Raw genomic sequence first — 27,550 nt, forward strand, 5'->3', positions numbered from 1 at the left:
TCATTCTCATCTCCTTAAGGCAGATGTGATACACTTCTCCAGTTTGTGTGGTTTGCATTATTGAGGTGGGGATATATCAATTCTTAACTCCTGCCTTGGTGGAAGGAGAAGACAAACTTGCACAAGTGGGGGAATCAGATCATTTGTTCCTCATTATTACATCTGATTCATCAGTGCTGCAGCTTTTCTTAGGCACAGGTAACCTGATGGCTGAACTAGGGTAAAGTGCTCAGTATCACATTAATTCCACAGATTATGGAAAAAAAAAATCTATATATGTTAACCAAAATGCACTCGGGCTGAGTTTCATAGTGATATGCATAAAACCTAGATGGGAGCAGGGAAAAATTGAAATTTTAAAAGTATAACATTAGTCACTCTTATTGAATGCAAGAAAATAATAGAAAGCTCCTAAATCACTGACTACTGGAGGAAAAAAAAATTAGAGATCAGTCTGGTACCAGTTGAAACAGCTTCCCATGTGAAAGGTAATTGACACTCATTCAGATAGTGGAGACTCTAAGCAGATAAGAGAAGGTTATTTCTCTTTAGAGTACTTCCAAGTCAGTGATTTTTTTACCTTTTTTTTTTTTTTTTTTAGAATAAGATAACCTTCAAAAGAGTTAGTCTCCATTCTTGAAAGTTATGGGTGAGCCATTTGACTACAAAATGAGACAATGCAGAGGGTTATAAGGATTATAATCACTTATATTTAGGCAGCTGATGAATCCAACTGGTCAAGCAGGCTAGTTCTCAAAGCATGCTTTTAACAAACTCATCACAGAAAAATTGGAGTTGAGTGCAGCAGTTTTATTGAAAAAGTCCACACGTGTGTGCAATTCCTTTATTAAAATGTTTTCAAATACATTGGACTAGGAGCAATTGATGATCAAGAGATATTCCTTTTTTATACATTTTTATTTCCAAAACTATACAAACATTGGAAAACTTTCCTTTTCCTCCATTTCAATTAATAATAATTCTTTAGTGATAAGTTATAGGTCTTAGTTTTCAAGCTGCAAGCCTACTTTTCTGGAGGTGGCATTTTGCATCTTTGACAATTTAAAAAAAAAAAACAAACCATCAGTCATATTTACATGTGCTTGAGGTTGCATAATTGAACATCATACAGGTTCTGAAAACCAGTGGTTTTCAAGATTCACCCAGGTGGGTTGAAGGTTTTAAATACATACATAACTGCATACATGTGATTTAGTAGCCAAGACACCCTCTGTTCCCTTTTATTTTCAAGGCTGTCTATAAACTCTGTGCTAGCCATGGTGAAGGTTTGTTTTAGTAAAGGTACTCACTGAGTGAAAGCAGCACTGACAACAACTATTGCTGATCAAGGACATGAATGGGCAGAGAACTGTGTGTATATACAATAGAAGGACTAATGTTTCAAAATTAACTTGAAGCTCTTATGTAAAAGTAACATCTAGAATAAAAGCTATTTCCTGTACTGGATTAAAGAATAAAAGACCTCCACAAACACTTGTGTAAGGAAAAAAGTGGATCTCAACATGGGAAAAGAACAATAGTAGCACACGGATTAAATTCGGAAGCTGATCTTGCAGTGTATAATTACTGGAGGTTCAGTTGAAATATAGCAACATTATCAATGGGAAATGAAAGCTACAAGTGCAGAGGACACATACATTACACTTTATGAGCTATTATATTGGCCATACAGATTTGTCTATATGTTATTTAGTTGAATCCTTAAGGCTTCTCTAATATCTTGCATGACAGTGCTGTCTGCTTGGGTCTTCCATGCATGAGGGAGAGGGGCAGTTTTTCAAGAAAAAAGTAAATTAGGTTTGTTCACATTTCAATTACAATAGCACATCCAGAGACACAAAATAAAAGACAAAACTTTATGGTACCTTTTTTCATTTATTTTGGCCCCCAAAAGATGCATGCACTAGACTTCATGTACTATAAGGTATTGAAATATTTACAGCATTGTACATGTGCTCTTAAAGGGATGGCAAAGGGAAAGGTCTGTGTTCCTCTTGGTGGGAGTAGAAGTTAATTTTCCTAGCTTAATACTACCTATTCAAAGTGAGAGATGACTCTTCCAAAAAGAAAAGCCCACAGAGAATAAAGCTATAGCATAATTATAGCCAATGTTAACAAACTGTACAGCACTTTACCTGGGAATTCTGCTCTCTCTCACTCCCGTTTAGAATCACAGTATCAACTATTAAGTGTTGTTGCTGTGCTCCCCTTGCCCTGTCTGCCCTGTTTCTCTCTATTCCATCAGGTATAGGCGTATATTACCTATCAACATGATTTTATTTTTAAATTATTTTGGCATGTGGAACTGACATGTAACTCACAATAACCCGATGGCAATTTTCTGGACAAATGATACGACTGATATTTACGGGGTTATGGCACTAAAGACCACTATAAAGCGCATCATAAATACTTCAAGTGGATCTAGGAAACCATCTCTCTAAGAAATCCAGTGAGTAAGGCTGATATCACTGATTTCCTACTGCTCTTAAAGGTACAGGTATGACACCCAGTAGACCAGGTTGAAGAGGCAGAAGGCGGTGGGGAAGAAGATGCGGGCGTAGGAGTCCATTTTGGCGATGCGGATGTGTATCCTGCCGTGCCGCCACGCTCCCGTCCGGCAATCCTCAAAGCAGCAGAAGAAACTGGCACAGTCCTTGCCATCCAGACACTCATACCCATACTCCTCATCCCTTTCTTGGAGGTGTGTGGCATTGTTCATTTGAATTGTAGCTGATCGCGGGCGGATGTCAATGGTAGGTGCCTGAGGTAGAGTAGCGAAAAAAAGAAAAAGATGGTAGAGGGAGAAACTTTGCTATTGTCACCAGACCAGCTGGAGAGTGATCATCAACATGTGCAGGATGCTTGGGGTACATGGGAAATTTCTGAGGTGTTCTAATTGCCATATTACCTTGAACTTATTAAAATCAGTTGCATCATAACCTTTAGAGGAAAGCAACACAAATCAATCTAAAGTTAACAGCTATGGGCAATTAGCTTCAAAGCTAAACATGAGAGGCTAAAGGAAACATCCAGGAATGTAATTGATGGCCTTTTGAATTTTTGTTTTATAGTTCACATAGCTGCTTGATATCTGAAGGCACTTTGTGTATTGCATATGAAAGGAAATGAACCAATTGGAAATGCAGGATTTTAAAAAGGGTTGAGGAAAAAGCAAGTATGTATACACAGGAAAAAGGCAAAAATTAGGTTTTTTGAATAAGATCAAGAGAATCTCTGTAAGACTCTCCAATTTGAATATATGCAGCTCACCACCTACTAATGTTCACCAGCTAGAAGGTTCAACATGTTCCAAATTTTATATAGTAGCTGTACATGTATATATGCATACATATATTTAGAATGAATTGAGCAAGTTAAGCATTTAAAACACATTTGAGCACTGGGTGAACGCTGGGATGATAGGCATTGAAATTTCATGCTGATAGTTATTAGGGAAACAATACCATTCCAATACCATAACAATACCATTCCAGAAGTATGCAAACTCAATGTTATTTATTTGATATGGTTTCTTCCCCCCTACCCCCCTGCCCTCCTTTTTTTTTTTTTTTTTTTTTTTTTTTTTTTTTTTTTTTTAATAAAATCTCTGCATTTCTGAATGGAGATAAGGTTTAGATGTGGAACACAGCTAGACAAGTTTTCTTATTTTCTAAGTGTGTTGATCCAGTGACAACATTAAAAATCTATATGCATCTTAAACCCTTTCAAAACTCTGACTTTTTTTTTTTTTCATAACGAACAGCATTTGAGTAATTGATGATGACTTCGAATTTTTTTCAGGTCAACATCACAATATATTTGGTTTTATAATTAGGAGTGAAATCACAAAGATTAAAAATCCAGAGTCAGAGTTGAGTTCTAAAAGGGTGTATTGCAGGTTTTTAGGATAGCTGGTGCTATTGGATCCCATGGCAAATTGAGAGAGAGGAGCAGAAACATTTTAACATTAAACTCTCTTAATTCATGCAATCCAATAATGTTGGTCACTCTTGAACTTAAGTAAGTTCAGAACTGTAGTGCATTGGTATTTGGGCTGCTGAATCAACTCTACAAATTGTTTAGAAATTTGTAACCATTCTACTTGAGTAGTTGTCTCATTAATTAAAAGACCAAACAAAACACCACAATCATCTAAGCTCTAATAGTTAAATTCAGCAGTCGCATGCAGTGAATTTCCATTCCAAAAAACATTATACCTTGAAGGAAAACATCCGAAGGAGCTTTCATTTTGTAGACAGAAAAGAGAATCAGAGGGTTTTGTTTTAAATTAAAGAAAGGAAAGAAAGAGACAAAAATAATGAAAATTAAAAATATGTTTCTAAAACACTATAAGTCAAAAAGAACTAAATTTATAGAAAGAGTTGGATTACAGCAATTGAAACAAGTATCTGTAACACAAAATCCCCCACATTTTCAACTTCTCACTGTCTTGTTTACATCTGGGCCGAAGACATAAGATATCAAACTTCTGATAGATTTTCATATCCTGAGGGGATTCTAGTCTTTTATGCTGAACTGTTTAGAAAGAGACCATTCACAGTTTATAGAAGCATTTTTTAGAAAGAAGACTTTTTACCTGCAGACTGTGCCCTGAACACTCTACTTTTAAGGTTTTTAGACTCTGGGATTAGGATTCAGGCAAACATTTGTAGTTCTGTTTCTTCCCAGATGCTGACAGATAAGCAATGTAAAGAACAAGTTATTTGTCCTTTTATGGACACCTTAAAGTGAAACAATTAAATCTGAGGTACATTTAGTTTTGCTCTTTTACCTGACTGCATAAGACACACATACACATAGACACTTTTATTTCCATCTAAAACAGACATATCACTTTATCATTTTGCTTTGTTTTTTAACAGTCTACCTCAGTAGCTTTTTAACTTGAAGTTATAGGAATAGTATGTAGTGAAAAGTTCCTTAATTGCTATGGTTTTCTATATCCATTTTTGTGATATATTTTAAAACTAAAAGAGGATATCTTCAAAAATCCTGGACTATTTAAGTAGATCAAATCCAAATTATTTTATTCCTTGTTAGATGCCTGAAATGAAGATGAAAATACTCTTTTTTAATGTAAAACCTTTTTCCTTCACATTCTTTTTTTGTTGTTCTTTGATTGGTTTAAGGTGGGGGTTTTTTTGTGGTTGTTGGTTTTTTGGGGTTTTTTTGGTAGGTTGTTTGGGGTTTTTTGGATTTTTTTTTTTTTTTTTTTTTTTTTTTTTTTTTTTTTTTTTTTTTTTTTGCTTCATGGGGGTGTTTTGGGTTTAGGCTTTTATTTTTGGTAGATGATTAGGCTAAGTGTTCTAGCAATTCTAGACAACTCATTTGTCAGCTCCATTGCCAAAGGCAAGGAAAAATCTGCCCTGGACAAAATAAACAAAAAATTCTTTCCCTGTCTGGGCAAAAGCCCAAATCACTACTGAGGGTATTTCCAGGATTTTTTATAGTTGCTATTATATACATTATTTGAACTATTGGGTAGCATATATCTTTAAGTATCATTATAAACTACTGTGAAATCACTTTCTAAAGCAGAGAAGTAGGTAAATAAGGTAAGAAATATAAGAAAAATAATTTAAGGAAACAATGGAAAGGAAACAGATGCTTAAGGGGAAGTTGGAAAAAGCACACACTAAAGACTGAATATAAAAGTTTAACTGTAGTCCTGATAAGCAAGACAGTCATGTCAATAATGTGGACATCAGATATTAGCAAAGAATATTACTAATACTAAGAGAAACCGAGATCTTTTCTATAAAGAGATCTATATATAGCACAGATAACGGGTTTGGTAGTTGTAGTTTGCAGAACACTTTGGTTAATAAGATCTTTATCCCAAAAAATTAGTTTCTCTGGCATGCAGAAAACTGTAATATATGAGCTTTTGATTCTCAAAGTGAATGTTTGCATTTCTATTGTTACAAAGGATGAGTATATATGTAATAGAAAAGTATGAAAAAAGGTACAGTTATAAAGAGGAATTTAAATGCTCTCTCAGAAAAACTAATTAAATTTTAGGCCTTGCTGGTAAAAAGATACATACTGGGTTCTTCTTCTTTTTGTCCTTATCCTTGCTTGGCTTTCTGTTGCTGACAAAGTAATGCAAAGTTCCATATTCCACCAGTGCAGAGAACACAAAAATAAAGCAGACTGACACAAAAAGATCCATTGCTGTCACATAGGAGACCTTGGGAAGAGATTTACGAGCAATTGTACTTAGGGTGGTCATTGTCAGGACAGTTGTAATTCCTAGTAGACAGATAGAAAACAACAGAAATAATATTACTTCAAGTAGCAAACTGAATTTTGCCAGTTATGTCTCTCTGATTGGTTTTGAAGTGTGCCTGGAGTGCAAACACACTGCAAAGATATTCAGTAGCACATTCTGGCAGTGAAATGCCAGTTCAATGGGAGCCCAGAGGATTAACAGGGGTAGGCAATATCTTTGCATGGTCACTGCCAGAGCTCTCAGTAGAATACTTCAGTTAGATGAATTCTAAGAAATTTAATTTAAGGTTTTGGTTTTGTAGTTTACTTCTGGGGAGTAAAGTCTTTATTTTTATTGAAAATTGAAATTTAGGGTTTAAGTGTTCAAATGCTTAAACAGAGCCAGAGAAAGGTCTACAGAGGATAAGTACTGTGACATGCCTCACCTTTCCTTCCCTTTCAGAACATTATTGCATGTACTGTGATGTGAAAAATATCAAAAATGCATTAGAACAGTTAAAATCTACCACATTCTATATGGCAAATTTCCCACCTTTGGTTTTACCTTCTTAGTGATGCAAATAGATGAATTCTCAACAGAGAGCCAAGTCTGTTTTGTGTATCCAGGTAAAACTTAAAATAACAGCTGTAAGCCTTTTTTTAATTTGTACTTCTCTAAAGCAGACTTTGTCACCTCTTTTTAAAGAGGATGTGTAAAAAACCAATAAAATGCTAATGCTTTCTCTTATGGAAGCCACTGGTCCTCTGTTGTTCTGTTCTTTCTAAGGAGTCTGGAATGAAAATAGTGTCCCCTATTTTACACCCCAGTGCTCTGTGCTGTGGTTCTGTGAAGAACTGAAAATGCAAAAGGAAAAACTGAAATAATTCTCACTTCTGTGGGTTTAATGTAGAAGTAGAAAAAGTGTTAAAGTTTCTTTAGCTGAATGTTTCTGCTTTGTTATTTCTTACTGTTACAGCTGTTTTGCACAAGCAAGATTAATTTGGTCTCTCTTAGTTTATTTGTGGAGCAGTTGCTAAATGTATAGAAAATTCCAATTCTGATTAATTGCATGTCACATTTTCATGGAAAAGGTTTTGGATACCACCAAATTCAGTTGATTTTTTTGCCTGAAGTCTGCATTTGATTGTTGGTCTCTAAAGTGGTCATGGTGGTACCTTCTCTCCTTGTTACCACTTGGACACACAGCCAGAAAGGTGAATTCCTTCTTGGTTACTATTTAATTTGTGTTGCCAGTCACTGTGATATGGAAATAGAACAAGTGAAACTGATGCATCCTGCCTCTAACCCAGCTGTGTGTCCCCATCCTCTTCATGTTTATAAAAAATACTGCTGTATTCAGAAAAATATGAAAGCTGTTACTGTTCACAGTCTACAATAGTCAGAATCTGACACTGTAAAAAGGAAGAGATGCAAAAATAGCTTAGTCCTTGTTATTCCTCAGAAATTACTGCATTCCTCTAATGAGGAGAGTTCATGTGAAGTTGTCTGTTCTCATATTTATAAACTGGTGGTCTGCAGAGTTGTCAATTAAACATCATAATGCTTGAAGGTAACAGGAAAGATAAACTCACCCAGTGATGTTCTGGCTGGAACTGCATCCTTATTAATCCAGAAAGAGACCCAGGACAAGACAACAATAAGTGTGCAGGGAATGTAGGTCTGAATAGTGAAATAACCCATTCTCCTGCTCAGGTTAAAGAACACCGACATGACTACATAGTCTCCTGTAAATCAAAAGCAGAACAAGATAGAATAGTATATTAGAAAACCAATATAAAATTTGTATGGAAGACCTAGGTGTTTCCTATTCCACGTGTGGGGGGTGTGTGCATAAATACTAAACTCATTCACCAGATATTCTGATGACAAATACACTCATACATCTTCTTCAACACAGATCTTGCTCAAGAACCAGTGGATTTTCCACACCAGGAAAATTACCAGTCGTGCAGATTAACTCAGGTAATTTTGCCATGAGATTTCAAGGGTAACCTGCCCTTCATAGCACGACTTCTACCCAAGTCATTCCTCATAATCAGACCTGCCTGCTATTTTTTATTTGCCTGCAGATCTTCTGTTGTATTTTCTCCTCCAAAATGATTTGAACCCACATTTCCTTAGTGGCTAGAAGCTGGGCTAGAAGTTACTCAAGTGTACATAACACATCATTCTTATTCAGTAGTTGGTGATTGTCTTTTCAGGTTCTTTTCCCCCTCTCAAATTAATAAATAAATTTCATCTGGGTTCAGGGACACAGGAAAGCTTCAGTTTTTGATGCGGTTAATTTTTTGTTATTGGGTTTTTGGGGGATTGTTTTGTTTGTTGGTGGTGGTTTTTGGGGAGTTGGTTGACAATTTTTTTTGTCATTGTTTTGATTGAGGCTTTTTTTCTAAACTAAAAAACACACCTAGTTCTTATCTTTACTTCAGTTTACAGCACTCCTGGGAAAAATCTTGATTGCCAAGGAACTACAGAACCCCAGGCTACAAAGATCTCATTGCGATTCAGTGAAATGCAGCCCAGAGAAATCTCTAATGGAAACAGGATATGATTTGCAAATATAGAGTAAGGTAGTTTTCCAGCATTATCAAAGAGTCTCTGTGGCTAATGCAAATTCTGCTTAGATCAGTACCTTTGGTTAACATTGAGTTCCCTCTTTTCTGGAATAATTAAAATTTAAATTTACCCCAGAATAATCCCTTTGAACCTGACCACAAAAGAAACTTCAGAGATATTTTTCAACTGGTGCTTCTTTGTTATTTTTTTCAATTTGAATGTCCATATTCCTGGGATTAACTGGCTTTAATTTAATTATATTATAGTATAATTAAACAAAACATATAAATCCCCCAAATTTTATACATGCAGTTCATAAGGTGGCAGGATATGAGCAAATAATTGTAATAAGTGCAGTCTGATTATTTCCTTAGTCCACAGATAACTTTGCATTATATGTGCATGTCATTTATATACCAAAAGTGCCCAACCAACCTATCAAAAAACCACCACTCATCAGCAGCACAGCAAAGCTGAAGCCATAAAATTACAGTATGACTCATTCTTCATCTCTCTGGATCATATATTAACTTCTCAATAAGTGATTATTTTTTCAGGCTTTGGAATTATCCTTTTATTCATTCACCTTCATATATGCTATTAATAGCATTGATATTTCAATATTTTTTTTCTGCTGTATGGCAGAGATCACTTTAAGCAGCAGCTGTATTATTTCCATGCAAACATTTTTAAAGAGCAGGATTTTGTGCTCATTGTTATTATATAAATTTAATGGGACAAAGAATTTCCAGAAGTCAGAGATGAAATATTGTCCTAGGGTGACTGTGATACTTGTATCACCAATTGTCTGTTCTGTGTGTGCTGTATGTTTTGTTCTGTACCTTTGAGACTGGTTCTGAGAGTGAAGCATAAGGAATGAATAATATGAAAAAATAAAAATTGATACTTGCATAAAAAATCCAAACTACTCCAAAATTATGTTTGTAGGAAACTCTATCAGTTTCTGGTATTTAAAAGTCCACGGCAGTGTCCTGGCAGACCTTACTTTTCATGCAGTGTAGAATTGGAAATGTTTTACTGAAAGCTCAAGGAAATAAGAGACCATATATATTTCATAAGAGTTTTAAGGTTTCTACTAATGGAGAAGTTAAATCAGGGGTAGTAAAAACTTCAGTGTCAACTCCAACTTGCCAGGCAGTCTGGAATTGACCAACATGAAGAGTCAATGCAGAAACTGCACTGTGCCGCACCTGCTTCTCTTGGGCAATGTCACTTTCTCCCCTTATTGTTACAGCTATAATTAGTGTAATTTGCATATTTCTAATAATAGAAATATTTTGGTTTAATTATTAAGCTGTTCCTATCTCAGCCAATGAGGTTAACCTTTTCTTTCTGATTGTCCTCCCTGCTGGGGGCGGAGGGTGGGGAGTGAGTGAAAAGCCACGTGCACTGAATTGCCAGCCAGGGAAAACTGTGACAATAATGAGATAAGGAAAACAGGACTAAGTGGTGGAATGCTCCAGACAAGTGTCTTGCTGGGATTGCCTAGTTTACTTAATGTTGGAATGATACAGCACCAAGTCTTTTAACTGAAGTACTCAGAACATACGAAATAATGCAAGACCTAAGATGTGAAGTTTAGAACTCAGTCTCAGTTGTCACAACACATACATCCAAAATGTCAACTGCATTAAGTCCCCTGTGGAACATGGACTTGACAGTGCTTTGCTTTAATCACACCTTTCATGATGGAATCTTGCCCCAGCCTTGTTTTTATCCAGATTTGGTTTATTTTCTGAGTCTATTAATGCACTTCTCAGCTCTTTAGCTGAGACCAGCTTAAATACTCTGTTATTTTCAGATTATCCCTGTGCCTCAGGTGATTTTTCACTCCTGGTGTGATGCCTGCATGAAGCTGTCAAACTAAGACATCAGTTTAGTAAAAAATGGCCAGACTTGATCCTCAGCACAATGTCATTTATTAGTCCTCACTTGGCAAATTGATAATCTTTTCATTATTACTTCATCCTCTTTCCCTGAGCTCTGGCTCTTGTTTGTCCAATATTGTCTACTGCAGCAAGAAAGCTTCTCAGACTGCCAGGTTGCTGTTTGGAGCACTAATACACTTTTGGAATTCTCTAGAAATGAATGATAGAGCAACCTGGCAGTATCTTTGTAAGACAACATACTTAAGTACTCAACATTTGGCATCCTAATTAGATGATTTTGGATTACTTCACCTTCCATCAGAGACCTTATATTCCTATCATCCATTCTGAGGTATATTTCTATTACACATGTCTAGAAAATAACACCTCAATAATTTTCAATTTATAAAGAAATACAAAATTTCCCTGGAAAAAAAATCTTATTACACTGAGGAGCATAACTGATCCTTCATGTATTTAGACCCTTCCAGTCTTTCTCTGAATATTTCTCCTATTCCTCTGTAGTCATTTGTGTTTGTATCTGCATATAGGCAGGCATAGTCTTCTTCATCTGAAGATACCAAGTTAACCAGTTTCTTCAATGACATGTATTTAAACCAGAATGCAATCCCTCAGGAAAATGATATCCAGGTCATATTTATCCTCATGTATAAATGCTCATATCATATTTTCTACTAAGTTAATATTCCTCCTAATTAGGTTTGGAAGATCAAGAGGAAGATCAAGAGATTCTGAGCAGTGTTCTGACTGCAGACACAGCATCTTCGTGCTGCCACACTGGATGGGAAGTTGAAGGTTTCTCTTGGGGGCACACAGAGGAAGTGTATGGACCTTAATTCATTTCCAGAGTAGGAGATAATTTGAAAATTAGATTCCTGGATCAGTATTCAGTGTTTGTGACCTTAGTAAACTCTTGCAAAGGGTTTATTTCCAACAGTCCTGTTCCATCCTAATTTACACAGGCTCAGAAAACTGTGGTCTTCCTCCTACCCTACACTTGTGTGACACAGGGGTTTGAACACCAGGATTCAGGCTTTGTTAGGCAGTAGGGAAAGTGAATTCCTGATTGGAGAAACCATCTGTGCACATGTGCTGGCCTAGGTCCCAAAGGTTCAATAGAAGGAATTAGTCGTGCCAGGAAGCACAGCCAGGGGGAATGTACACTGTGCTTAAGTGATTTAATCAGCACAGTGGGTGTGATCCTTCATTGCCTCCTGCTTGAAGAGTCCTTTATACCTGTGCGAGGCCAATGGGGAATTACAGCCATTAGTGCTCTCTTTATGCCTGTTTAAGTGACTGTGCAAAGTGTAAGGCACTGGGGGGAAGAGCCTCTAATTTGTACTCAGAAGTGATTTGGAAGCTAGTGCAAATGCAGGAGAAAAGATCAGCTTTATAACACCACAAAAAATTGGTGCCTTAGTTATAATTCAGGTAAGCAAGACCTAGAGCTAAGGTTGCCTCACACTTAGTATTATGAGATTCTTTCTGTTGTTTAAAACAGTGCTGGATTTAAATTATTGAAAGAACTGCAGAAGAGCTTCAGAAATCATGTGTTGGCCACATGGTCAAGTTACTTGTATGTGTTACTTCAGTTCATTCTCAGATGGATTTTGAGTGGGGAAAATTCAGTGTTTCATTTCTGTTAAGGATGTGGAGCTTTGAACAGGGAAATTCAATTAGGTGGAGGACTGGCCTTGTTATGGGTTCACATTATTAAGTCATTCATGGCTAAATTAAAAGCTTTGGAAAACAGTGAATTTGTGCTTAGACGTCCAGATGAATAAGGTTTCTGAGAGTTTTTAAGAAGGCTTTATTTCTCTCTCTGTTTCTTACAAAGCCACACACCACTCTGAGTGGCACCACAGAAACAGATGGAGGGTAGAAGTGGCTCTCTTATTCTCAAACTGTGTTTGTTCCTTTATATATTCACTACCTAAAATCTCCAGAATTTCTCTTTGTTGCTGAGATTTTACAGCACATGAGCTCATCACCTCATGCTGGCTCCATGGTGTCAGGAGTTTCACTGTGGAGCTCTTCTCCCTGAGTACTGCAAGTCTTCTATCCCAGGTCTGAACAGGATTTTTTTTGAGTATTTAGTTACCTTAAATATTTTCGTCAATATTTAGTAATATAAAAATCAATGTCTGTTTTAGTAATTCTGATAGTTTTTATAATCTAGAGCCTTTTGTGCTTAAAATTTTAAAATCTGTGGAGAAAATATATTATGTAGGAGAATGTTGATAATGAATCAATAATTGCCAGCAAAAGTTCCCAGGTATTGTATCCTTTTTAAATTGGGAGTTTTTCTCTACTACATGAATTTGTTAAACTTCCAGAAAAAAGTCAGATAGAAGAGTAATGCACTATCCAAACTCTCCCGGAATTTCTCGCCATCCTTTGCTCCTTAAGGACAGATCACAAAAGACTGAAAACTAGGATTGATGTAGGTTACAGATTATATGGTGTGTAACAGGCACAGTTTTGTTAGTGCAGCAATAACAACCACATGGTTCCTGCAGACACAGAGATGCACCAGCTGTCCAGATCCCCAATGGGCTTATACTCCCTATATTTACACAGAAACCATACAGAGAAGAGCAAATATTTTTTAAAAATATTTGTTTAAAGAGACACGTGAAAACATAGATAGAAATGGAACCTTTTCTCAAAATTATTTCATGTAAACAAGTATATAAATAAATTACATGCTTCTACATGGGAAACCCTACTCAGTTCATCTTTCTGGATGGAGTATACCTAGGGGAAAAAGCAAATAAAAAACCTCGTGCCACAGGAGGGCACTGTCACCTCAGAATAGAAATGAGAAAAGCTTGCAAGTCTGCCAGTGGAAAACCGAATCTTAAAAATTTCTAATTATTCTTGCCATTGAGTGTTTATACAAACACTGAAATGGCACAACTGACTTGTGTGTCTGTTATTAGAGGAGCACTTTTAGAGACTAAACCAACCCTTGTGTGACAGAAATATCCCCAAAGTAGCGTCACCTTTGTGCTACAAGTAATGAATATAAACTGCATCAATTGTTAATGAAGAACAACAGTGGCAGCAGAATTTATCTTCTTTTCCTCATAAATAGCTAATAGATACATCCTTGTTCTCTCTCCCTTTTACTGTTAGCATGGCCAGCAGTCTCCTTTTCTGCAAGGCAGAGAATACAGCCACTGCTCTTGGTTTATTTTAAAAGAAGAAATGGCTAAATGGTAGCTTGATGGAATAGAGGTGTTTTCTTGGGTTTAGTCATGGTACATGGAAATACCATTAAAACAGTGGTGCATGATGTCTATGAGCATCTCCTATAGGAGCTTATAAAACTCTCTAGTTCTTAAAAAGTTGTTGGATTAGTACAGAGTATAAAAATAATAGTGAATGGGAGCAAAAGGATTCAAAATTCATTCTTCTTCATGAAAGAGTCAGGCTTGGTGCCATTTTCAGACAGATATTCTGCAATAATAGAAAATAATTGGTAGAGTTGTGTGGCATTGCCTGTAAAGCAGATTTCCTTCCCACTAGGTGCCCTCCTGGCACGCTGGAGGGCAGCAAGGTTACCCAAAAGCTGCTGCAAGTGGAGAGAAAATGAAAGAAAAAGAAAGAAAATAGACAAAACCTTTTCTCTTCCATGTCAGGTGTTGGTACCACAGCTCTGGTGTATGTTGTGCTCAGCAGTGGCTGGAGACAGATCCCTGCCCCCAGGAAAGGTAGGAAAAAGGGAGAATGGGAGACAGGAGTCAGACCTCTCCACCAAATCAAGCAATATCAGACTGTGGATTACATTGTACAGTGCAGCTCTAATCTAGGATGAAAAATCATGTAAATAGTTTAAGATTGGGGTATTTGTCCTGATGCATCTTCATTTGGCTTTTGTGTCCATCTCTTTTCTTGCCTTGACAGGGTCTATATTTGAAGTGTTTCTGGCATTTACTGTCTTGGTGAGCGTACTGAGTCAGCCTGCAGATACGGTTCACTGAGATGTCTTACACTGTTACAGTGGCATAAAGAAAATATGATATCTGTTCTAAACACAGAGTTTTCTATGAGGATTCAGATCCAACCTATTCCGATACTTATCTTGCGTGAAACCTAAAATGTTCTATAATTTTTTTCATTTTCCAACAGATCAGAAAGTTCATAAGTTTGTGAAGTTCAGTACCAATGTACTTCTAAAACTGGTCTTTTGTCACATGGAAAAATGATATGCCCTCTTACAGTGCAGTATTTTTACATATATGGCAGGAAAATAATTTTGGATGAAGTATTGGATCACTGAGCACATGACTAAATTCATTTTCATAAAGACAGAAATTTGATCACAAGTACTAACCATAAGCTGATATGTATGAGATTTATTTGTTCCCACAGCCAGAAATGAAAAGTCTGAGGAATAGGTAAAACCAGAGGGAACACTGTTCCATGAGACCTTCTCCTTATCTCATTCTTTGCCAAATGCCCTTTCCATTGGTTCTGTCCTTCACAGCTTTTTGTTCTTTCATTGACAGATTTTTAGACTGCATAAGGGCCAGAGTTAAAAAAAAATTGAGTCTCTTCCTTTCCAAAAATGCTCAATAATCTCTTTCCCTCTGAGGTTTAGCTGCAAAATACCACTAATTGTGTCACAGAGAAGTCATGATGTGAAATAAAATGATGTCAATATTTAGCCTTTAGGACAAAGAAAGAATATACACCATGCATTGAAGGTATTTGATTTAACAGACTTACACATGGGAGCAGTGCCATTCCCTACCTGACTGCTGACATTACATAAACAATGGGGTGAGCCATGGTCATTCCTGGTACAGCACAGCAACCGCACTGAGTGATTTCCTCAAAAAATCCAATAATAGAAATTCTTAATATCCATTTCTAAGCTGTGATTATAGTTTGATTATGTAATGAGGTAAAACAATATTAAGATTTTGACAAAGCTTGCACTGTAGTCCATTTATATAAGATTATCTCTGGGATTCAGATAGCTGCAAGCCTGGTTTTCAATTCACATTCCAAGGGATGAATCCTAACTGCACTGCACAGCTGGAAGGAGGGCAGGGGATGGGAGGAGATCTGTGGGGGTTTTTGGCAGTTTTTTGGTGCAATTTTTAACAAGTAAGGAAGTAAGGTGTGTGTCTGTGTGTTAATATGTCTGACATTAAACACCTTGATTTCCTGTGGGAGCAGACAGAAGAGAGCTGCAATTAGTTTATGTTTGTGAAATGACAATCTCGGCTGATGAAACTTCTGCAAAACGAGATGAATCATTACACTCATCCAAGCAAATGAAATTTCTTTATGTATGACATGACTTTCTGCCCAACAGTTCTGGATTTTGTTTGGTCCTTGGCCACTCATTCCACTTGAAGTGCTGTTTTCTCAGTTCATTTGACAGAATGTGTTCCATGTCTCATTAGTTTCTAATTATAGGAGGAAAGAATGTAATGACGGTAGGCAGTAATTAAAATCTATCTATTCTCTGCACCTTCTCTTTGAAATCACGGAGACAAGATTTAGCTGGAGAATTTTTTGTTGCTGAAAAATGTCAGTGTGTGGAAATGTGCTGAAGGATTGAATGTAAATTTAGGCGTGTTTGTTTCTAAGGTTTCATCAGTGAGTACCAGAAGTCTGAAAGGAAAATGAACATTACTGACCCTATATATTTGCCTAAGATATGATTTTTTTCCTAGTTTGTGACATAATTGCAAACGATTTATTTTTATTTTTTTTTTGCTTGTCTGTGAAGGTAAATAAGCTATTCCACTGGGATTAGCAAACAAAGGAGGGTTTTTACTGTGCAGGATTAGTATTCAGATGTCACAGCAGTGAGAAGTTGCAACTTCCGTGAGTGAACCATTATGCTCCAGTGTGCAAATAATCTTCAAATAATTGTGCTTGCTGCTCTTTTTCCTGTTCTCCCCTTGCCCAGGGAGCAGCAGCCAAGGATGAGAGCACAATGTCACATCCCTGAATGCTCAGGAGTCGTTCAGCTCCTAAAGAACCTGTTTGACTCACTGTGAGAAAAAGTCCATCCAGTTCAGAGATTGGAAAATGTGAGGGTGACAGGAAATTTCAAGTAAGGAGAGAAGGTAGGGAGTCACCATTTCCAGGCAGCAGCACCAGCTGGGGTGCTGTTCTGTCAGGAATTTTGCTGTGCCTGACACATCCTTGGCTTTTTCAGATGTCTGCTGTTATCTGAATACCTTAAGAAAAGCTGTCTGCTTCAAGAAAATTATGCACCTATAGCAGGGCTCTGTTCATGTTTAAAATAATGACTTGTTTAATTTTGATTATTTAACCTATTGCCATAATGATACAGGTTTTGATATAATGCAATCACCAATGTAAGCAACTAAGAAATATGTTTTAATATATTTCATTCATTTCAAGGTATCCAGATGGTATAACCACTTTCTGACAGCATCCAAACCTGCCTGCAGCAGGGAGAACTGGAAATAACTTCTGTTTCTGTACTTCAAAGCATGAAGTACAACACATCCCTGGTACTTTAGATCAAACACACTATCAGAATTATGAAATGGCGTGGAATAAGGATTGTCAAAACTATGTAAATTTTATCATGTTGAAATTTTCAGCAGATTGTGTCTGAGAAGAAAGCACAAAAAGGTGATAGTTTTTGTTTTATGGGGTGGCAAAGCACAAGATTGATACCATAGCATGGGTCTACATATTTGGACTTTCTAGATGGCCCTGCAAAGGATTTGTCTGAAAAGAGAGTCTGGGCAAGTCCAGGGCTAATAAGAGAAATGTAAGTTCTAAAAATGGGAATTAAATAAATTAATCGTTGAGGTCTAGGTTAAAAGCTTCTAACAGAAATTAGATACAGACCTATTTGGTGAATGCCAGGAAGAAAGAAAAAAGTATTTAATAATTTTGGCCTAAATAACTACAGTCTCAAAGATGTGTTGGAGAACTCCCTTGAAATTAGTACTGTTTCATGGGTTTTGTACAAGTCCTGGTTGCTGAAATAACTGCACATGACTAATGTAGTTCATAAACACCCTTTCTCAGATGTGCTTTTATACCTTTGTGCATTGTCTTGCATGGCAGAGGTAATTCTTGAATTCATCTGAATGCCTTTCATTTGGAGAGAAGAGGACTTTGAGGATATAGTACATATAATCTTTGGTTTGATGTTTCCAGTTGTTTTCAGGGCCAGGAGGCAGTAGTACATAACCTGAGGCTGCAATAAAATGTGATGTTTCCTTCTACTTCCTCTCTGGAGGAGAGAAGGCATGACTGTGTGGAGGCAATGTTCTGCAGAGGAGCTGCAGGTTTCACAGATTCATTCTGTCTGAATGCCCCAGCAGAAGAAATATTTATACAAGGAAGCACCACTCAAACACCAGCATCCCTCTTCCAGTGGGTGCACAGGGAGATGACTGGGAAGGCACAGCCATAAACAAAGAGCCCAAGGGGTGCTGGAGGGAGGGATACAGCCAGCTTTATTGCTCAGCTTCTGGCTTTAGATAGACTTTTTTTCCTTTTTTTTTTTTTTTTAGTGTTTCAATTTCATTTATTTTCAGCTTCCATTAAATATTTTAGGATATTTCATCACTGGATATTTAGATTTAAATCCTTCAGAAACCAATTCAACTAACCAAGAAAAGACTAAATTTCACTTGAGTATGAGTCCCTGGAAGGCAAAACATCAAAGAGCCAAAGTTGCACAGATCAAACCCAATGCAGTGTGGTCACCTACCAGACCTTGTGGGCTTCAGAGAGCTCAGTAAGAAAAGAAAATGTCTTTGAGCAAAAGAATCCAACAAAGATAAAATTTAAATTAGTAAAATGTAAATTGTCCTGTTGGAAAACACTGTAGCCAAAAACATGTCAAGGAATCAGAATGGATTATTGATCAGGACACTGAAGCAGCAGGGAAAAGATCCCAGGTCTAGTCCCACTTCTCTGATGGAGCAGCTGTAGGACAGCTGTTCCCCTTAGCCCGTGAAAGTCATTGGGAACACACACACACCATGTCCAACAACATCTGGAGAGTCTGCTCTAAACTTATGTGGGAAAATTTAACATGAATAGTTGAAAAAGGGAAAATGAGAAAATTATGTAATTACACAAAACTTATTAATTTTTATATAAAATAATTTTTCTTTGGATTCTCACACGAAAGAAAACTCAAAAATATTTGGTTACTATTACTTTGTTTCCTTTTATACAAAAAAGTAACAATGTAGGCAGATTCATCCAAAGATGCAAAGTAAGATATATTCACAAATATTCCTATTTAAACTATTAAGTTGGTCTGAAATTTTCTGCTGTTTTCCAAACACATTTTTCTTATAATAGCAAGGCAAAACCAATCTTCATTCAGCTTTATGTTCATGCCTTGTCATGGTTCTGGGACGCCAGAAATAAGCCAGACTGTATGTTTTGAAGTAGTTTTTAGACAACATGGAAACAAGTTGATGCCTATAAATCATAAGACACTTCAGAAAATGGAATTTTTTTAAAGTAATAAAAATTGCCATACACTGGGCCTTGCAAAAAAAAAAAAAAAAAAAAAAAAAAAAAAAAAAAAAAAAAAGGTGAAAAGTGAATTAGTGTTTTATTAAGTCATCGATGTGTAGGATTGGGTCCCTTCACCTTTCACTAAAAAATATTTCCATATTCAGAATATGATGAAATGCTCAGTGATATGGCTCCTCAAATGACTGTGGTAATTCTGAACTTCCTGACACCCTTGATTCTTACAGGGTATTTATGTAGTTGAAGAATAACCAAATATTTTATTTACTAGTTAATTACAATCTGAGTAAGTGCATAAACCAGGTAGTGATTATGCCATTGAGAGAGATAGTCCACAATTTTCTCTTCCTTTTATCAGTGACAGATACAGCTGGCAACAAAACATAAATGCATTTTTAACTTCTTTTACTTGCCTCTCTTGAATCTTGACTTAAAACGAAATTACATAGCAAAGATAATTCTGTTGCTTAAAAATTCCTGGGTTTTCAATGTTGAAAAGCTTGCAGAAGTCTGCAAGGAATTCTCCCAATTAACTTTCCATGGTACTTGTTGATGTATGAAGTTCTTCAGAAACCCGTGGTTTACCCAGATACACAGGTGGGAAGGGAGTATGTTCACACACCTTTGAGTTCTAATGCTAATCTCTTGTGTAGGAATTCCAGTGACTACCTTAGCAGGTGGACATGGAAATTGGGTACATCAGGAGAAGTTGCTGTTTGAATGAGTCTTAAACATTTCCGTGTATATTGCATTTCATATAAAGGGAAAGAAGGGAGAAGAAAAATATTTTTTCTTCAATAAACATTTATTGTGAGGTTTCACTATTTGTAGTTTTGTTGAGGTGGTGTTGTGTTGTTGTTTTGCTTGTTAGTTTTTAATTATAATTTTCATTACTGTGGTAACCTCAGTACCTGTGTGTAGCAATGTATGATCCCTTTGTACACCAGAAAAGGGGTTACCTGACACCTTTCTTGGGCACAGCCCAGTGGAGCTGCTGTCAGTGCTCCCAGCATCATTACTGCTCATTTATAGGATGGGTTATCTCTCCTCACTATATCACTGATATATATATATATATATATCACTCTCTTCTCACTTCTCACTCTATCACTTATATATATTGACATGGGACTGTTTAGGAATGGAATGATTGCTTTTCTTGAGACACAGACACTGGTAGAATGGCCCTTAGAAACAGTTCCCTGACAAAGGTACTGGTACAAGGAAGTTTCCCACCAATGCCTGCAGCCCACAGTGCTGCTCCAGCTTTGAGTTCCTCCCCAGATGCTTTATGGTGACAGTGGTGACAGGTCTGTGTGGATGATCTTGGAGTCTTTTTAAAGGTTGAAAGTGCACTTGCTTTCCTCTAATTATTAATATATGGCTGCCTAAAACTGATGCTGAGATAGGCGTGATTGTTTTTATCTCTAACAGAGTTCGCCAGTGCTCAAAAGAACAAAACAATTTGCTTCATCTTGCATGGTCTGTTCAAGGCATGTGAAGAACAGCCTTCTGTCTCAGTGATTCCATAGCTGTTGCCTACATCCTTTGTGAGCAGAACATGCTGTCTCACACAAGTGCATTCCCTCCCACATGAGCTGTGCTTTTCTCCTGCTGGACATATGAAAGACTGTACAGGAGCAGGATGCTCCCATCAATGTGCATGTTTCAAGAAGGGTGCCTGCCACACAGGATTTAGAGCTGCAGTTACATTTTTCCATGAATTTGAGCTTAAAATCACATTATGAAATCACATGTATTACAGAAATAAGTGATCTATTACATATATTTTGTACAGCCATACACACATGACTTCTGCTTTTAAAATACCACAAATCCTACATACAAAAGCTCAGAAAAAAAGGAAAATATTTTTGATAGAGGCAACTGGGTCTGTGTTTAGGTCGACTAGTTTGAGAGTAACTCATTTATTGTCAGCATTTTGTAATTATCTAAAATCTGTTAAAACCATACTTTAAAACCATAACATATAGAGAGATTACCAAATTGCCTGGAAGAGAGTGCTCCAGAGCTCACATATGTGACTATTAAAAATATAATGTGCTTATTGTTGGTGTTTAGAACTAGTTAGAACAATTTTCCATAAAATTATAATAAATATATTTACTTTTCAATATGAGCCATTCTTTTAGAAGAGACTATTGTGGACTAGTATTTGAGAAGTAAACATGATTTTCATTCTCCTGCTACATCAGTTTGCCTGAGGACAAAGCCTGCTCTGTGTGCAGAGTCCAAACTCTTTCTGGTTTATTAAGTATTTTGTCTTGCAGAAGCCAGGTGCAAACCTTCAGCAATGTGGAAATTAATCTTGTTCACAATCATAGTTAACAGGTAGCAGCAGAAACATCTGCTGGCAAAAGTAGGTGTTGCAAAATTGTCTAAGGTGTGATTGGTGAGGAAATGAAATGGAAAGAAACCTAGCTCTAATAGAATAGTTATTTATATGCTAAGAAAGGAGATGGCAAATGTGTTTGGGTGTGTTTTTAACCTCTTGAACTTTCTAGGAGGATATTATTGACATCAGGTAGAAAGTAAAAGTGTCAAAGGAAGGAAAAAGCCTTTAAAACTATTATCTCTAGCTATTAGAAGGGGGAAATAAAAGATTTCTCAAGTCAGAGAAGAAATAAAGGCACTGAAGTAGAAGGAACTAGGTTATTACTAAAATAGTAAATAACAGTAGAGTTTTAAAAACAGAGATGTTCAAGAAACTAAAAAAGAAAGAAAGAGTGAGAAATCACAAAAAATGGCAAACTTTGAGATGATGTTTTAAATTGTACTTAATACCAAGGGTAAGGGCACAGGCCTGCATGCAACAGGCCTGGAGGGAGGAACAGAGATAAAGAGGATGCTTGGTTTGAAGATCATGCCTCAAAAGAGACAGCTATGCATCATGAATAATTTATACCCAGTATTGCCATTTGAAGTCAAATAGATCAAGCTTAGGACATGAAAAAAAACCTTTAAAGACTACAGATAAGGATCTTGAAGCTTCAGTTACCAGCCTCACAGGTAGAGGCAGAGCTTCTAGGTGTATGTAATCACCCTAGTCCAGATCCTACAAGGTATTTAAATGGCTCGCTCTTTTCAAGAGGAGACCTTTGAAGAACTATTTATTTCTCAAACAGATACATTCAGGATAAAAGTTCACAGCTACTACAAAACAGGTTCCCCTGGGAGTCCCCATTCCATGTCACAGTGTGTATTGCCATCACATTGTATGTTTTCAGGCCCGAAAATGCAACCTTTTAATATCTTCTTAAAAGCGAGGTTACAACAATGTGAATCCCATGGGGAATGTCTTTTTTAAGGCTTTTTTTCTTTTAACATTCGAAAATATTATGCCCTGGGAATCTTTTAAAAATGAACTGGCAATTCTGGATGTGAAGCACTGATGTCTTTGGAGTCCCACAGGACTGTGGTGAGGGAGCTGTGGGTTGAGCTGCACCATGTAGGCTGGGGTGGACCCTACAGATCACAATGTACAGTGATGTCACTGGGAGCCAGATCTCTCTGGGGTGTCCTGTGTTATTCTTTTAGAAGTTTGAGTGCTGTGTTTGTAAAAGAGAGGTAAGGCTGCAACAAGTGACAGGCATCAGAAAAGGTTGATATGCTCAAAAGAGTCTTTCAAAGTGTTTTGCATTTGTCTCTCTACAGAGGTAGCCAAACTTCAGGATGGGCTGACAGGCTGGATGCAGAAATGATGCAGTGGTTATTCCCTCTCTCTGGGACAGTTGTGATGTTACCTCAGACGCCATAAAGAGAGGAGGATACTCAAAGCCCAAGAGGCAAAGCAATAAAATTGCAAACACCAACTTCTCACACCCAACAAAATATTTCCTTTGAAGGGGCTCATGAGTTTCCTGGAAGTGATGCAGGGATGGAAACGCCATCCAGTTTCCTTCAGGGTACCAAGACTCCCCCCAGGCAAACGCAGCACTGCTCCTCCATGGTGCCCTGCCCAGCAGCAGGGGCTGCTCCTGGCTCAGCTCTGCTGGCCAGGTTCCCAAGGATGCACTTGGCTGTTCCTGTGCTCATACTGCAGGTGGGAGAGGAAGAGTAGCCAAAAGAACATTTAAAATACTGCTTTACCCTCTTTTACTCTACTGAACCCAGAGGCATAATTTTTAACATGACTTTCAGTTTTTAATGTGTCGATGATAGTGGCGTTTTAAAATTGCATCGCAGCAGCTCCCAGACAGATCAATTTTAAACATTTTATTATTTCTAGGAGTTCAAAAGAAGATGACTGATGGTAGTTTTTAAAAAATACATGTTTTAATGATGTAGTTTCCTCCTTGTTTCTTGATCCTAACATCTCTATGTGAACACATTTTTAAGCCAAATGAATGTTGGAAAACATGAATACAGGTGTAAACAAAGTTCTTCAAGCAGCTCTCAACATGAAACAATTTAATTGCTGTTCATTTGTATTACCTTGAGCTAGCAACCTTGATTGTGGAATATAATTCCACTATCATGGGAATTTTATCTCAAAGAAAAAAGAGCTTTTTATCTCCCAGGTTTACATTTCTAGAGTAAATTAATTAAATGTCATAAAATTAATACTCTTCGTTGAATCCTGAAAAGCTACTTTTTCCTTTAAATTTATTTTTATATTTTATTGTAAGTTTTTTGGGGTTTTGGGGGTTTTTTTTTGTTTGTTTGGTTGGGGTTTTTTTGTTTGTTTGTTTGGGTTTTTTTGTTTTTTGTTTTTTTTTTTTCCTGTGGGTAATCTGCAGCACTGCATTCAGATAGGCATACTAATGATTATCATATGTTTATTTTTGATTTTAGCTTTTTACTCTTTGCACTATTCTCTAATAATAAATTCTTCTGATTAATTTTTTTACTTTTCTTTTCACCAGAGGTACATTTTTTCTCTCAGAATGGAAAGATATCCAAACATTTTCCTATACCTATACTTACAAGGCTGCTAGCTTTTCTCTAACTATTTTCATAGCATCATTGACAATCTTTGTTTTTCAAAATAATAATAGGAAGAAAAATAATTAATTTTCTTCATATTCAATAATATTTTTGTTTTTTCCAGGATGAAATCAAAGAACTCTTTTTCTTAGATCAAATCCTTGGCACTAGAGCGAACTGCAGTGACAGTGTGCTGTCATGAATGCCCTGGTTATTGCTTTGCATCTGTATAACCAAAGTCAACATATGCGGTCCCAAGATATTGCTGCTTCACCTTAGGATTTTGTAGCAAGGACAATCTGCTTGCTCTGTTTCAGACCAGACATTTGCTACCATAAGATAAGAAAGGAAATTTTGATGAACTACAAGGATTGTTGAAAGCATTCAAACTTGCTTTCTTCAGGTTTTGCATAAATATTACCGGGTAGCAGCTGAAGATAATCAAACCAATGCTTGTTCTTTGTTGGCTGCATGTTTTTGCATTTTGCATAAGTAGAGAAGGAGTGTTAAGGAAGGTCAAATAGTTATTGCTCTCTGTAATTTGAGTGGGTAGGGTGTGAACTCATTGTAGGACTTTTGGGAGGAGGCAGAGGAAGTGAGGTGTCGGGGGGTATTTTTAACCTGTGCACCAATGGAAGCAATTCTGTATGGTGGGTTGGTACCTACACAGTATGACTCCACTTCCTCTTCAGAGTCATGTTCTCCGATTAAAATAGAAGAAATTGATCTCCAATCAACAAGAACACATTATTTGCACTAGTCAAAATTTTTTATAATTTTCCCAATTCTTGAAACAATAGACAAGAAATAAAAAATAGCAATTACTGACTAGTTTCATAAACATTTCTAGTCTCTAGCATTAAGACACACAAAGCGTGGCATTTTACGCATTAATTCTTGAAAAATATTTTCAAATTCTCCTATGTAGGGCATGATACAAGAAAGTATTATTACATAAATTTTATCCTGCAGCTCTTTAGCCTTAATTATGTAATCTTCTTGAGTGTAGCAAAGAACTCACTTAATAGACTGTATCACTTTTTGAGATAAGTGGCATATTTTTAGCTTCTGTAATGTACGTTGAAATGAGGGCAATTATGCCTTGTTTCAAAGGCAGTGTTAAAACACACACTATTTACAAACCAGAATTTGTTTTAACAATACAAAATGAGGAGTTAATGTCTAAGAAATATACAGTGATGAGGACAGCTATTTGAACATTATGACCATGCTTAGTGTTAGGCTACTATATTCCTCTGTGAGAATGTGTTGTCAGCACTGTAAGATGGAATTTGGAATTGTAGGTAACATGTATCTAAAAATGTAAGTAGAATATTTTGTAGTCACAAGGTTCAGCTGAGAGTCTCAGTAGTTTGTACATCATGTACACATTTTCATTTACCACCCTAGTGTATCTTCTTTTTGTTTCTTCCATTTTATTTGATAAAAATAATTAAAAATTAAAGCTCAATGTGAAGGTCTCTTCAAAGTTAGTGATGTTATTTCAGTTTTATTTTCTTTTTACATGTCTTTTTAACATATGGCTGGATTTGAGTATGATTATCTCCCATGGATGCTGCCTGGATCTTGTTACATGTGACACAGGCTTGTATGTCTTCTTTCCAACCAGCCTTTCAATTATATCTATTCAAATACAGTGACAACAACAAAACAGCATCTTAGATAAGTAGGTTACAGAAAATGCAGTGTAATGACAGGGGTTTGAGAAATGAGAAATTGCACTTGCAAAGTGAAGGGATTTAACTGTGTAAGAACAGCCTTAGAGGAATATGTTTATTATTTAGGACATATATGTGCCCCAGGCAAAACTGAACCTATTTCAAATGAACTATCCCTACTCTATACACATTATGAACAGTAAGCTGTCCTCATCTTCAAACATACTAATGAATTAATTTTTCTCCACTGAGAAAGGAGGAAGATGATGAATAATAAAATAAGGCCAAGGGAAGAAAATGTCCAAGACTTTATCTTATAATCATTGTACTACAAGTATCTTTTTTTTGGCATAAAAAGGGTCTGGAAGTGAAACATCAATACAGAAATTGAGTGTCAGTCCTACACTGATCAGTTTACAGGCTACAGAGATTACCTAGTACTCTGCAGATGAAAGGATGAAGTGCTCAGGAACCTTCCAATTTATCACAGAATTATTTGAGCTTTAGTTATTTGAACAGCACACTAAAAATATTTGTTTATATCAGTGACTTAAACATGGATATTGCCCGTTTTAAAAGGGCTTAATATTCAGACTCATTTTAATTCTGAGGTAATTGTGACTATACTTTATTCTTTCACTACTATATTACCTGGTCTGATCCTTTTGAACCAAAGATTTCTCCCTGCAATTCATTATAATTAGATCTAGCTGCAACTGGCAAGAGTGACATTGCAATGGTTTTCTCTTTTGATGTTTTTGAAGGTCACTCAGTGGTTAGAACAGGATAATTTCACTGCCAAACAGGAATTATAGAAGGGAGTTGGGATAATATGCTTTGTCTCAAGGAGTCATCAGTACTTATGAAAATATATTCACAGAGGTGTAAGAGGCATCACAAGAATTTTTAGGCTTAGTTGTTTCCAGGAAGTGTTTTAAGATATAGACTCACCCTCTTAACTTGCTGATTTTATCATAAAATTAGAAACATTAAAAATTCTGTTTCTCTTTCTTTTTAATAATTCAAATATCCTAAAAGATCTAATTATTTTCTTGCTATTAAATGAACAAATAATATTTAAAGACTGTGTTCTATCATATCTACAGAAGTATATTTAATGTAAAACCAATCTTGCTTGCAACATCTGTGTTTTTGTAATTACTCAAAAATAAGTTCAGTGAAGATGCTTGTAAGATCCCACATTATCCCTCATTCTCTGGTTACTTGTATATTAATTCTTTTTATCCTTATCTGACCTTTCTGAAGCTCAGTTGAAGGTCTAGCAAGGATGCTTTTAGATATGGAAAACCTTATGAAAGACAGGCTCAGAAAAAAAACCAAAACCTTGACCCTCAAGAATCTTTGTTCAACTGGGGAGTGATTACGAGGAGGATTTCAGGCCCCAAGAACCCTTTTCCCCAAGGCAGTCATGGTTTTGTTTTGCTGAGGTGAGTCAGTTGACATTGAGTCTAGGAAAAACTGAGTGGAAAAAAAAAAAGCCTGATATAATGTCACTGGAATTTGAAGAAAGTCTTTAACCTCTCTCAAAAGATGAAAAGTAATCATCAAAGAGCCTTTCAACTCTTTATATGATTAGTTAGAAGCAGGTGGATTTGAATGCCTAAACCTGAATCTCTATAGATACAAACCTGAACAGAAAAGTCAGATTCTCT

At 36.5% G+C, this 27,550-nt stretch overlaps 1 protein-coding gene across 2 annotated transcripts in view; it reads right to left on the reverse strand.

Annotated features, from left to right (window-relative positions):
- Positions 1-285: 285 nt before the first annotated feature.
- The window catches only part of GABRG2 (gamma-aminobutyric acid type A receptor subunit gamma2), a 66,492-nt gene continuing 39,227 nt past the window's right edge, over positions 286-27,550 (reverse strand). The window contains exons 7-10 of one of the 2 annotated variants that reach the window (XM_083871740.1): positions 7,849-8,001; positions 6,092-6,297; positions 4,242-4,265; positions 286-2,785 (exon numbers count right to left, since the gene is read on the reverse strand). In XM_083871740.1, the coding sequence (XP_083727866.1) occupies positions 2,510-2,785; positions 4,242-4,265; positions 6,092-6,297; positions 7,849-8,001 (659 nt within the window). In that variant the 3' untranslated portion in view covers positions 286-2,509. The remainder of the gene's footprint in view (positions 2,786-4,241; positions 4,266-6,091; positions 6,298-7,848; positions 8,002-27,550) is intronic. The other variant, XM_083871741.1, reaches the window with a different exon arrangement.

The sequence above is a fragment of the Zosterops lateralis genome (assembly GCF_965231275.1).
Source record: "Zosterops lateralis genome assembly, chromosome: 14".
Lineage (NCBI taxonomy): Eukaryota > Metazoa > Chordata > Aves > Passeriformes > Zosteropidae > Zosterops > Zosterops lateralis.